Below are 13288 nucleotides of genomic sequence, written 5' to 3'. Positions count from 1 at the left end.
TCATTAAAACGTGCAAGATGCTGGAGAAGCTTGATTGAGTGGACACTGAGAGTTTGAATCAGCTGCTTGGGGCATCCATATCACAGGGCCACGCTTTCAGCAGAATCATTTAGGACTGAGTTAATTTCTTTTGAGTTCTTAATCCCAGAGAGTTGTGGATGCTCCCTCCCTGAGTATATTCAGGGCCAGGGTTGATAGACCTTTGAGGGATTCAAGAGAGTGGGCAAGAAGGTGAAGTTGGGGCAGAAGGTTAGCTGTGATTGTGTTGAATGGCAGAGCTGGCTCGAGGGGGCGAGTGGCCTATTCCTGTTCCTGTTTCTTCCGGTCAGCTCTCAGGAATCTGCCAGAGCCACCCCTGCCCAAGCAGGGAAACAGAAATCAAAGCATCAACACTGAGGTGAACTGTATTGAGCCCTTGCCTCACCAGTGGTTTGATGCTGCACTTTGAGTTCCATTTGTTGGTCACAGTCCATTGCCTTGATTTTACCTACAGTCTCGATGCTCTGTGCCATTGACATTCCAGTTCCTTGGTATTCTGCTTTCCTTGGTGCTATTTTGGTCACTTGGCATACTCCCTTGGTCATGCATCAATATTTGATACCATGTTGTCACCCGTATTCCAGTAGCATTTCATATAACGATATGTTCATATGTAACCAACTCTAATAAGATGAATCTCGAACTCCTCCACAGAATTTGCAAACCCCCTTATTGTCTTTCCTCCTATTGCATTGCCGATGTTTGAAAATTAGTGTCTTAATTTATCTTGCCATCCTTTTCTTGTCCCACTCCTCCTGTGCGGTCCCCAGTGGTAGCACTGTCATCTAGGGCTGACTCATGTACCAACAGATTCAAGGACAGTTTCTTCCCCGCTGTTATTAGACTTCTGAATGGACCTCTCACATCTTAAATTTAATGTTGATCTCGCTCTTTGTACGTGTTCTCTTCAGCCGTAACATTGAATTCCTCGCTCTGTTCTATGACCACAAAGCACCTTGTATAGCATGCTCTGCCCGTACTGCACGTCAAACAGCGCTTTTCACTGTGTCTAGGTACAATGGACAACAAATAAATCAAATCAGTTTGGCCCTTTTCTCCATATTAGCCAGAGCCTTTCATTGACCTGTTTGTGTTCTCTCACTCCAAGGCCAAGAGTGTGATGGTGGCTGAAGTAACCGCGCCGGCCTGGTTACATCGCTTTATCATTGGCAAGAAGGGACAAAACATTGGCCGTATAACCCAGCAACTGCCCAAGGTAAGCACTGGGTCATTACAGGGCTCGATCTCCTCAAGAAACTTAGACTTATATCATGTCTTCAACATAGTCCCTGCGCTCTTCTTAGTGAATAATATTTTGACCGGAGCCACAGGGCGACAGTATTCGATCTTAGGGTAGAGTTTTAGGAGAATTGTAAAGAAAGAGAGAGACCGAGAAGGTCAGGAAGGAAATTCCCAGAGCTTTACAACCCGTTGCAGCTAATGGCATATGGCCACCAAATGCGAGGCAAAGGACATCAGGAAGCTGCTCAAGGGACTAGAATTGGAGAAGTGAGAGGGCTGGGAGGTTTCTAGAAGCAGGGGAGACACCACGGACTGTGGAAACTTTCATTTCAGTGTTCACATAACCAGGAGACGGAGTGGGTCAGGGCGAGGGGTTTCTGAGAGTTTCAACAGGAGCAGCTGAGATTTGGTTGAGTTTCAAAGGGATGATAGTTGGGAGATTGGGGAGGCAAACAGTCTTGTGAGGGTCCCAGCAGGGAGTAAGCTGAGGTAGTACAGACCTGGAAGACAGCCAGGAGAATGACGGGGCAGGACAATGTCCCTGAAAGGAAGCTAATTTTCCTGCACTTACATTGCTCTTCAATCGAAAGCGGGGGCGTGAGAATGTATGGTGTCATCTTATGACATAGTTGGCAAAAGTAACGTGTATCTCTGGGTTATATGACCCGTCTGGTGTAGGTTCACATTGAGTTCACTGATGGTGATGAGAAGATCACATTGGAGGGTCCAACAGAGGAAGTGGAGATCGCTCAAACCCAGATCCAAGACATCATCAATGACCTGGTCAGTATGTCATAGTCATCCAGCACGGAAACAGACCCTTCGGCCCAACCAGTCCATGCCGACCATGTTCCCAAACGAAATTAGTCCCACCTGCCTGCTCCTGGCGCATATCCCTCCAAAACTTCCCTATTCATGTACTTGTCAAAAGTCTTTTTTAAACGTTGTAACTGTACCCACATCCACCACTTCCTCAGGAAGTTCATTCCACATACGAACCACCCTCTGTGTAAAAAAAACTGCCCCCTCATGACTTTTTTTAAATCTCTCTCCTCTCACCTTAAAAATATGCCCTCTAGTCTTGAAATCTTCCACTCTAGGGAAGAGATACCTGCCTTCCACCTTACCTACACTCCCCGCCATGATTTTATAGACCTCTATAAGGTCACCCCTCAACCTCCTACGCTCCAGTGGAAAAGGTCCTGGGCTATCCAGCCTCTCCTTCTAACACGCACCTTCCATTCCCGGCAACATCCTGGTAAACCTCTTGTAAATGTCTTCCTATTCCGTGTAAAATTGCACTGCCACTTCCCTCCACCCCTCGGCAGTTCGCTGTCCAGCTGTTTCCTCTCAAAGCCCGAGCTGCGGGGCCGTCAAAGTGACAAGCCCGTTCCTCTCCCACTCCTTTTAACCCTGACACCGTTGCACCGCGGTCTCTCTTCACCTTCCTGAAGCTGAGCCATGTACATCGTGGAGCTGTCACTGGGTAATGAAGCTTTGTAGTTGGTGAGTGACCTCGCTTATTTTTATGTCTCTCTTACAGCTGACGCGCATGGACTACACAGAGATCACGGTCGAGCAGAAATACCACCGTCATCTAATAGGAAAGAATGGAGCGAATAGTGAGTTTCTGTCAGTATTCCCTGGTATTCCTCTGGAATCTAACATCACATAAAGAGGCTTCTCAACCCATTGGGATTTCTGAAAGAGCTATACTCTGCTTTATCCTGTTTCCCTTCACCTGCTTATGTTCAACCTTTTTAAATATTTATCCACTTTCCTTTAAAAACATTCTGCTCTCCGGTAGGACATTTCCCACAACCAGTGGCAATCACAGAATCCCTACAGCAGGCCATTCAGCCCATCGAGTCCACACCGACTCTCTGAAGAGCATCCCAGCCAGACCCACCGTCCCGTCCTATCCCTGTATCCCTGCATCTCCCATGGCTAATCCACCACACCTGCATATCCCTGGACACTACGGGGCAATCCACCCTAACCTCTACAACTTTTGGCTGTGGAAGGAAACTGGTGCACCCGCAGGAAACCCACACAGACTTGGTAAGAATGTGCAAGCTCCATGCAGACAGTCGTTGGAGGGTGGAGTCGAATTCAGGTCCCTGGTGCTGTGTGGCACTAATTAATGTCTTTTTGACTCCCTACTCATTTACCCATGGAAATTGGTTCATGCTATCTTAATTAACATTAGTTAAAGCATCGTAAATATAAACATCTATAAGAGATCTCCACTTATGACCATGTTGTACAGCAAAGGGCTTCCACCACACTGTCACATAATTTGGGACAGCACGGTGGCTCAGTTGTTAGCACTGCTGTCCCATAGCGGCAGGGACATGGGTTCGATTCCATCCTCGGGCACCTGTCTGTGTGGCATTTACACATTCTCCTCTGTGTCTGTATGGCTGTCCTCTTGCGTCCTCTGGTTTCCTCCCACAGTCCAAAGATGTGCAGGGTAGGGTGGGTTGGCCGTGCTAAATTGCGTCATAGTGCCCAGGAATGTGCAGGCTAGATGGAATTGCCATGGGAAATGCAAGGTTACAGAATGGGGTGGGTCTGGGTGGCATGCTCGTCGATGTGAACTGGATGAGATGAATGGCCTGCTTCCACACTGTCGTGTTACGACACAGGGTCAACCCTCCTGCTTAATGTAAAACCAGCAACACTGAAAAGATTTATCCCATGCAGTAATCTAAAAATTCGAGTGGCCAAGAACTATTTAAAAGTAAAAACAAACAACTTTATTTCTTAAAGTATAACAGAGAATATTTAACTAACAACAATTTACCGTTCCTTACCCTAACCTATCTGTTACCTCCCCTTCTGATAAAACTCTCAATTGAGAAGTATAAAACCTCCCTTCTTATCTCAAAACCAGGCAGCTATCGTTCTCCTATTCGGATCTTCCTGTTTCTTTTTTTTTAGGAATTTCTGCATCACAGGTTACTGATCGTAATGATACCTTTTTAAGAGAGCTATTTTCAGACAGTCTTGTTTACATGCTGGGCTTGTCAGTTCTTCCCTCAACTGTTCAGTTTTCCCTCGTCTAATACCCCCAAAGCATCGGATTGTGTCATTGGCTCAATTCAAACTGGATTGGAATTTGATATTTTTCGGGGTATGATTTAGATTGATTGGCCGAATTCACATTTTTTTTTTGTCTCCAAGCAACAAGCTAATCGAGTTGTTCAACCAAATGTTAGGTTGTTACTTTATTGAGAACACTTGGTGCTATGTCCGTTAGTTTTGCTGCTTTTAACTCTCTTAAAGTATACCCACATCTTCGTAACAGTAGGCACTCTGTGGTCAAAGCTATGGCATCACTTGTGGGTCTAATCCCTACCCTCTCCATGGCCTTGACATCCCTCCTTATGTTAATCTGTTGAGTAGTTGAGGTTCAGAAGGGCTGTTCTTTGATTTGATTAATTGTCTGGAATCCTCCACGACCAGTGGAGATCACCAGAGTCAGATGCATTTTAGTTCCCAATTCCAAAATTGTGGCTAGGTGGGTTAACCATGATAAATTGTTCCATAGCATTCAGGGATGTAGAACATAGAACAGTACAGCACAGAACAGGCCCTTCGGCCCACGATGTTGTGCCGAACATTTGTCCTAGCTTAAGCACCCATCCATGTACCTATCCAATTGCCGCTTAAAGGTCACCAATGATTCTGACTCTGCCACTCCCACAGGCACCGCATTCCATGCCCCCACCACTCTCTGGGTAAAGAACCTACCCCTGACATCCCCCCTATACCTTCCACCCTTCACCTTAAATTTATGTCCCCTTGTAACACTCTGTTGTACCCAGAGAAAAAGTCTCTGACTATCTTCCCTATCTATTCCCCTGATTATCTTATAAACCTCTATCAAGTCACCCCTCATCCTTCGCTGTTCTAATGAGAAAAGGCCTAGCACTCTCAGCCTATCCTCGTACGACCTATTCTCCATTCCAGGCAATATCCTGGTAAATCTCCTCTGCACTCTCTCCAAAGCTTCCACATCTTTCCTAAAATGAGGCAACCAGAACTGCACACAATACTCCAAATGTGGCCTTACCAAGGCCACATTACAGCTGCAACATCACCTCACGACTCTTGAATTCAATCCCTCTGCTAATGAACGCTAATACACCATAGGCCTTCTTACAAGCTCTATCCACCTGAGTGGCAACTTTCAAAGATCTATGAACATAGACCCTAAGATCCCTCTGCTCCTCCACCTTACTAAGAACCCTACCATTAACCCTGTATTCTGCATTCTTATTTGTCCTTCCAAAATGGACAACCTCACACTTGACAGGGTTGAACTCCGTCTGCCACTCCTCAGCCCAGTCTGCATCATATCTAAGTCCCTTTGCAGCCGACAACAGCCCTCCTCACTATCCACAACTCCACCAATCTTCATATTGTCTGCAAATTTACTGACCCACCCTTCGACTCCCTCTTCCAAGTCATTAATAAAAATTACAAACAGCAGCGGACCCAGAACTGATCCGTGCGGAACTCCACTTGTAACTGGTCTCCAGGCTGAATATTTACCATCTACCACCACTCTCTGACTTCGACCGGTTAGCCAGTTCTCTATCCAACTGGCCAAACTTCCCACTATCCTATGCCTCCTGACTTTCCACATAAGCCTACCATGGGGAACCTTATCAAAAGCCTTACTAAAATCCATGTACACTACATCCACTGCTCTATCCTCATCCACATGCTTGGTCACCTCCTCAAAGAATTCAATAAGACTTGTAAGGCAAGACCTACCCTTCACAAATCCATGCTGGCTGTCCCTAATCAAGCAGTGTCTTTCCAGAAACTCATAAATCCTATCCCTCAGTACCCTTTCTATTGCTTTGCCTACCATCCAAGTAAGACTAACTGGCCTGTAATTCCCAGGGTTTATCCCTATTCCCTTTTTTGGAGAGGGGCACAACATTCGCCACTCTCCAGTCCCCTGGCACCACCCCCATTGACAAGTGAAGACGAAAAGATCATTGCCAACGGTTCTGCAATTTCCTCTCTTGCTTCCCACATAATCCTAGGATATATCCCGTCAGGCCCAGGGGACTTGTCTATCCTCAAGTTTTTCAAAATGCCTAACAAGTATCTCCTCTAGCTTACCAGTCTGTTTCATACTCTCCTCTTCAAAAATACGGTCCCTCTCATTTGTAAATACTGAAGAAAAGTACTCATTCAAGACCTCTCCTATCTCTTCCGACTCAATACACAGTCTCCCACTACTGTCCTTGATCGGACCTACCCTCGTTCTTGTCATTCTCCTGTTTCTCACATACGCATAAAAGATCTTGGGGTTATCCTTGATCCTACCCACCAAAGAATTTTCATGCCCTCTCTTAGCTCTCCTAATCCCTTTCTTCAGCTCCCTCCTGGCTATCCTGTATCCCTCCAACGCTCTGTCTGAACCTTGTTTCCTCAACCTTATGTAAGCCTCCTTCTTCCTCCTTACAAGACATTCAACCTCCCTCGTCAACCAAGGTTCCTCACCCGACCATCTCTTTCCTGCCTGACAGTACATACATATCAAGGACACGTCGTATCTGTTCCTTGAAAAAGTTCCACATTTCCACGACATCCTTCCCTGACAGCCTATGCTCCCAACTTATGCTCCTCAGATCCTGTCTTGCAGCATCGTATTTACCCTTCCCCCAGTTGTAAAACCTACCCTGTTGCAGGCACCTACCTCTCTCCATAACCAAGGTAAAAGTCACAGAATTGTGGTCACCATCACCAAAATGCTCACCCACTAACAAGCCCATCACTTGTCCCGGTTCGTTACCAAGTACCAAATCCAATATGGCCTCCCCTTTGGTCGGACAACCTACATACTGAGTTGGAAAAGCTTCCTGGACACACTGCACAAACACCGACCCACCCAATATACTTGATCTAAAGAGCTTCCAATCAATATTTGGGAAGTTGAAATCGCCCATGACTACTACCCTGTGGCTTCTGCACCTTTCCAAAATCTGTTTCCCAATCTGTTTCTCCACATCTCTGCTGCTATTGGGGGGCCTATAGTAAACACCCAACAAGGTGACTGCTCCTTTCCTATTTCTGACTTCAGCCCATACTACCTCCAAAGGCAGAGGCTCGGTGAATTAGCGAGGGGATATGCAGAGTTATGAGGAGTGGCGGGGAGGGAACAGAGTGAACTTGATGGGCCGATTGATCTGCTTCCACACTGTAGGAAGAAAGCAGGGTTAACATTTCGAGTGCGGTGATTCTTCATCCGTTGAGCACGGGAGTGAACAGTCATCACTTGATACCATTGCTGTCATGGGAGTCCCATGTGAATCTGCTGTAAGGCAACTTCTATTAGCTCTGGGCAGACCTGAATGGTCCTTTAAGTCCCAGTGTAGCCAAGAAAGCTTCTGCCCTGTACAATCTTATCACTGTTAACCTCTAAGTCGTCTAATATTCACTTAACTGAGCACCATTCAATCAATATTCTAACTCCACATAACTGCAAATAGGAACATGGGCGATTAAAGATATTGGTAGCTGTTATAGATTTAGTGATTTTTCTGTATGTGAAGCCCTCATGTATACAGTTATATCATAACTTGTTTCGGCTTCTTTTTGTTTTAATTTTGCATATTGCAATTTATCAAACGTCCCCCACGAAGGTGGAAACGCGGTTTTTGTTGCTACTTCCAGTGTTCTCTCCTGCTGAAAGAAACTGCTGTAACTACTGAATCTGCTGTTCTGTCTTCTGTCACCTCATCCTTTAGTTAATCGGATCAAGGAACAGTACAAAGTGTCAGTGCGCATCCCGCCAGATAATGAGAAGAGCAATCTGATTCGGATCGAAGGAGAACCACAGGGGGTGCAACTGGCCAAGAAGGAACTACTGGAGATGGCGGTCAGGATGGTAATTGTAGCTCCCTATCTCAGTCTTCCCACCTTCATGATGCTGTCACTTTGTTACCGTGTTGGGGGGGCGGGTTGGTTTGCACAGTAGGCTGGATGGCTGCTCTGCGGTGCAGGGTGACGTCAACAGCGTGGCTTCGATTCTTGCCTCGGCTGAGGTTACCATTAAGGAGACTCCTTTTCAATGTCTCCCCTCACCCGAGGTGTGGTGACCCTCCACCCCCCAGTCTAATAAGAGAGCAACTCTATAGTCTGGTAGGACTATGGTACCTTCACTTTTACGTTACTGTGGAGGATGGCAGTGACTTGAAGATCCCCCCAGGCGTCCTGTTGCTGTGGCAAACACACTTTGCATGCATTTGGGGCCTGGAGTTATGAATAGGGATGGTAGATGCTCCAATGTTCTTCCTGTCACATAACCCACCAGGAATCACTCCTGCTTTTACCATCTGCCGTTGGAAGGGTTTCGCAGTCTGATGTCCAACCTATTTGGTTGGGTTGCCCACAAGTCTTCCTTGGCCATCAAGTCCTGACTTTGGGCGTAAGTATCTAGAGCAGGTCTTGAACCCACAAAGCTGAGGAACACCTATTTGATTGGGCGATGGTGTCAGGAGGCAGTGAGTTGAAGTTGAGTTACCTATCAGCCTAGATAGAATTAAATGGTGGGAATGAAAGGTTCAAGTTCTAAAGATAGGGTTGGGACTTGTATCACTTGTAGAGGTTGAGGGGTGACCTGACAGAAGGTTATAAAATCATGAGGGGTATAGATAAGGTGAATGACAAAGATCTTTTCCCTACAGTGGGGAGTTCAAAACTAGGGGGCATATTTAAAGGTGCGAGGGGAAGGATTAAAAAGGACACGAGGGGCAATTGTTTTTTTACATAGAGGGTGTCGGTTTGTGTGTGGAATGAACTGCTGGAGGAAGTGGTGGATGTGGGTAGAGTTGCTACATTTAACAGACATCTGGATAAGAGAGGATTGAGGGATATGGGTCAAATGCAGGGAAGTGGGGCTAGTTTATTTTGGGAACATGGTCAACCTGGACTGGTCGGACCGAAAGGTCTGTTTCCATGCTGTACGAATCTATAAAGGATCGCAGGCTTGAATAGGTTTCTCCAGTCCCTGAGGCTTCTATGATTTGCAACAATAAATAGGTTAGATAGCAATGACAATGAGTCAGTTGCTTGTTCATTAATCTCCAGGAGAGATCTGTGGGGTGAATACTTTGGCTAACCACACCCTTTATACATGAAGTGTACAGGTGATCTGACATTGCCTTTCAAAATGGAGAGTACCGTTGGTGCTGATGTTACTGGATCAGTAATCCAGAGGCTTCGGAAACATGCGTTCAAATCTCACAATTTAAATTCAGCTTGACTAGGAGCCAGGGCAATATCTTTGGACAAGTAATCCAGAAACCCAGGTTCGTTCTGTGGGGTCACCAGTTCAAACCCCACCACGACAACCGGTGAAATTTCAGTCCGGTTCGTAAATCTGGGAAAGAAAGCTGCTTGCAGTAATGATGCCCAAGACGCAGTCGCTGACTATTGTAAATGACTTCTCGGAAGAAGAATCTTCCCATCCCTACCTGGGTCTGGCTGTAGATATGTGACTTCCCTGTACAGTGATCCAGAATACCTCTCAGTAGGGACGTGCAACAATTATGGCTTTGCCAACAAAGCTCACATCTCATGAAAGGATAAAGAATTTTTAAAAATTAAATAAATTGGGAATTAGATTAGATTAGATTAGATTACTTACAGTGTGGAAACAGGCCCTTCGGCCCAACAAGTCCACACCGCCCCGCCGAAGCGCAACCCACCCATACCCCTACATCTGCCCCTTACCTAACACTACGGACAATTTAGCATAGCCAATTCACCTGACCTGCACATCTTTGGAATGTGGGAGGAAACCGGAGCACCCGGAGGAAACCCACGCAGACACGGGGAGAACGTGCAAACTCCACACAGTCAGTCGCCTGAGGCGGGAATTGAACCCGGGTCTCTGGCGCTGTGAGGCAGCAGTGCTAACCACTGTGCCACCGTGCCGCCCATTAAGACTTGGTCTGAGCAGTGGAGCTACCAGATTGTCAGAGATATCCATCTGGTACATTAGTGTCAGAGAGTCATTCAGCACGGAAACAGACCCTTCGGTCCAACCTGTCCATGTCGAACGTAATCCCAAACTAAAGTCCCACCTGCCTGTACTTGGCCCACACCCCACATGACCCACATTTGAGGTGGCACGATGGCTCAGTGGTTAACACTGCTGCCTCACAGCACCAGGGACCTGGGTTCAATTCCTGCCTCTGTGTGGAGTTTACGCATTCTCACCGTGTCTGCGTGGGTTTCCTCCAGGTGCTCCAGTTTCCACCCACAATTCAAAGACGTGCAGGTTAAGTGAATTGGCTGTTCTAAATTGCCCATGGTGTTAGGTGCATTAGTCAGGGGTAAGTATAGTGTCTGGATGGGTTGCTGTTTGGAGGGTTGGTGTGGACTTGTTGAGCCAAAGGACTTATTTCCATTCAGTAGGGAATTTAACCTAATACATCCCTCCAACTCTTCCTATTCGTGTACAAAGTCCTTTATCTGCTGTCCTTCCCTGGTCTGGCCTACATGTGACTCCAGACCTCTGAAATGGCCACCCCGTTGTGTTCAAAAAGCAGCTCACCACCATCGAGAGAGACATTAACGCTGTGCTGGCCCTCGTCCCCAAGAGTTGAATCAAAACCTGTCACCTGAGCCGTCTGAGAGAGCCAAAGGCTGTTTGCTGCCTTCACGTCGCTTTTATGTGGTGGTGCGTCTCCAGTGAACGTTTTCCTTTCTTTGTCGCTGTCAGGAGAACGAACGGACCAAGGACTTGATCATTGAGCAGCGTTTACACCGATCCATCATCGGCCAGAAGGGAGAGAAGATCAAAGAAGTTCGCGACAAATTCCCTGAGGTAAAAGCATTCTTCCACTATCCACCCACCACCCGCGGAGACATAGGCGGCGAAAAAGGAGTCCACTCGACCCGTTAGGTCTTTGCGCGAACTTCCCAATTACTCCCCCACTCCCTGATTTTTCCCCATAGCCTTGAAAATGTTTTCTTTTCAAATTCTTACCCATTTCCTCTTTTGAAAGTTGCTGTTAAATCAGCTTCTGCACCCCGTGGTGAAGACCTGAGCATCTCGCTGTATTAAAAAATGCTTTCCACAACTCTCCATGGTTCCTTCAGCAATTATTTTATAATGCCGCCTTGTCACCCAGTCAGTGGAAAGCATTTCTGTCTGTCAAACGCTTTCAAAGCCCTTTCTTGTTTTGAGCACCTCTGTCACATCTCCTTTGATCTTCTGTATTTTAAAGTGAGCAATCCCAGCTTCTCAGTTTCTCTGAGTAGGTTAGAGTCACATTTACTGACTGATGTGGAGTGACACAATTCATGTGGCCAGGCTTGTGTTAGATAGCTTGAGTGTACTGTAGTTGGCTGAGGGCTGACTTAACTGAAGTGTTGAAGATATTTAAACAGTTTAATGTGGCCAGTTGAGAGGAAACGAGGGAATCACAGTGGGAGCTTAGAATTGGAGCCAGGCGGGTTCGGAGTGATGCTGGGAGTCACTTGTTCATGCAGAGCAGAAGGGAAATCTGAATCGCGAACTCTCTCAACCACGATGGCTCAATGGTTAGCTCTGCTGCCTCACATTGCTAGGGACCCGGGTTCCAGCCTCAGGCGACTGTCTATGTTGAGTTCACACATTGTCACTGTGTCTGCGTGGGTTTCCTCTGGGTGCTCTGGTTTCCCCCCCCCCCAACAGTCCAAAGATGCGCAGATTAGGGTGGATTGGCCATGGAAAATTGCTCCGTTGTGTCCAGGGATGTGCAGGCTAGATGGGTTAGCCAGGGGAGTTGTGTGGTTACAGGGATAGGAAAAGGGGAGGGGGGTGGTGTCTGGGTGGGGTGCTCTTTGGAGGGTTGCTGTAGATTCGATGGGCTGAATGGCCTACACTGGAGGGATTCTATGAAAACCATGATATAGTTTAATTGTAGAACTTGCTTAAGAGGCTGGATGTTTTGTTCCCCCCTGGTCCTAATGTTAACAGGCTTCAGGAGCTGAATAGTCTCATCCTGATGTTAAGTTTGAGGCACTGAATAACCTCCCTGTTTCTATGTAAAATACTGAAGGCATCCTCCTTTTCCTGTGTAGCAGCCTGGAATGGTTGAATGACCTATTATTGAGTAAGAGGGAATTGCCTCTTCTATTCCGAATGAACAGGCTAGATGGGCTGAATGGTCTCTCCAGTTCCTGTGTAACAGGCTAGATCGGCTGAATGGTCTCCTCCTGTCCCTGTGTAACAGGCTGGATGGGCTGAATGGTCTCCTCCTGTCCCTGTGTAACAGGCTAGATGGGTTGAATGGTCTTCTCCTGTCCCTGTGTAACAGGCTAGTTGGGCTGAATAGTCTCCTCCTGTCCCTGTATAACAGGCTAAATGGGCTGAATGGTCTCCCCCTGTCCCTGTATAACAGGCTAGATGGTCTGAATGGTCTCCTCCTGTCCCTGTGTAACAGGCTAGATGGGCTGAATGGTCTCCCCCTGTCTCTGTATAACAGGCTAGATGGTCTGAATGGTCTCCTCCTGTCCCTGTGTAACAGGCTAGATGGGCTGAATGGTCTCCCCCTGTCTCTGTATAACAGGCTAGATGGTCTGAATGGTCTCCTCCTGTCCCTGTGTAACAGGCTAGATGGGCTGAGTGGTCTCCCCCTGTCCCTGTATAACAGGCTAGATTGAATGGTCTCCTCCTCCTGTCCCTGTGTAACAGGCTGGATGGACTGAATGGTCTGCTTTTCCTGTGTAACAGGTGGAAGGGATGCATGGCCATTTCATTCCAATGTTCTCATGTTGACTGTTTCCAGAGTAACTAACCATTCTGGTTTCCTAAGCCTTCAAAGAAAATTGTAGCTTTTTTCTCAATCTAGGTAATCATCAACTTCCCAGATCCTGTGCAGAAAAGTGACATTGTCCAGCTGCGCGGCCCCAAGAACGAGGTGGAGAAATGTGGGAAGTTCCTGCAGAAAGTCATCGCTGACTTGGTAAGTGATGGTGGCACTCTGGC

General features: G+C 46.9%; 1 protein-coding gene across 3 annotated transcripts in view; it reads left to right on the top strand.

Annotated features, from left to right (window-relative positions):
• The window catches only part of LOC140492493 (vigilin-like), a 115938-nt gene that overhangs the window by 48696 nt on the left and 53954 nt on the right, over nt 1-13288 (top strand). For all 3 annotated transcript variants that reach the window (XM_072591383.1, XM_072591382.1, XM_072591384.1), the window contains 6 exons: nt 1148-1255; nt 1960-2064; nt 2825-2903; nt 8055-8194; nt 11036-11140; nt 13152-13265. In XM_072591383.1, the coding sequence (XP_072447484.1) occupies nt 1148-1255; nt 1960-2064; nt 2825-2903; nt 8055-8194; nt 11036-11140; nt 13152-13265 (651 nt within the window). The remainder of the gene's footprint in view (nt 1-1147; nt 1256-1959; nt 2065-2824; nt 2904-8054; nt 8195-11035; nt 11141-13151; nt 13266-13288) is intronic.

This window comes from Chiloscyllium punctatum, chromosome 21, assembly GCF_047496795.1.
Source record: "Chiloscyllium punctatum isolate Juve2018m chromosome 21, sChiPun1.3, whole genome shotgun sequence".
NCBI classification, from domain to species: domain Eukaryota; kingdom Metazoa; phylum Chordata; class Chondrichthyes; order Orectolobiformes; family Hemiscylliidae; genus Chiloscyllium; species Chiloscyllium punctatum.
Note: the sequence above shows the minus strand (reverse complement) of the source record. Positions and strands in the feature narration are given on the sequence as shown.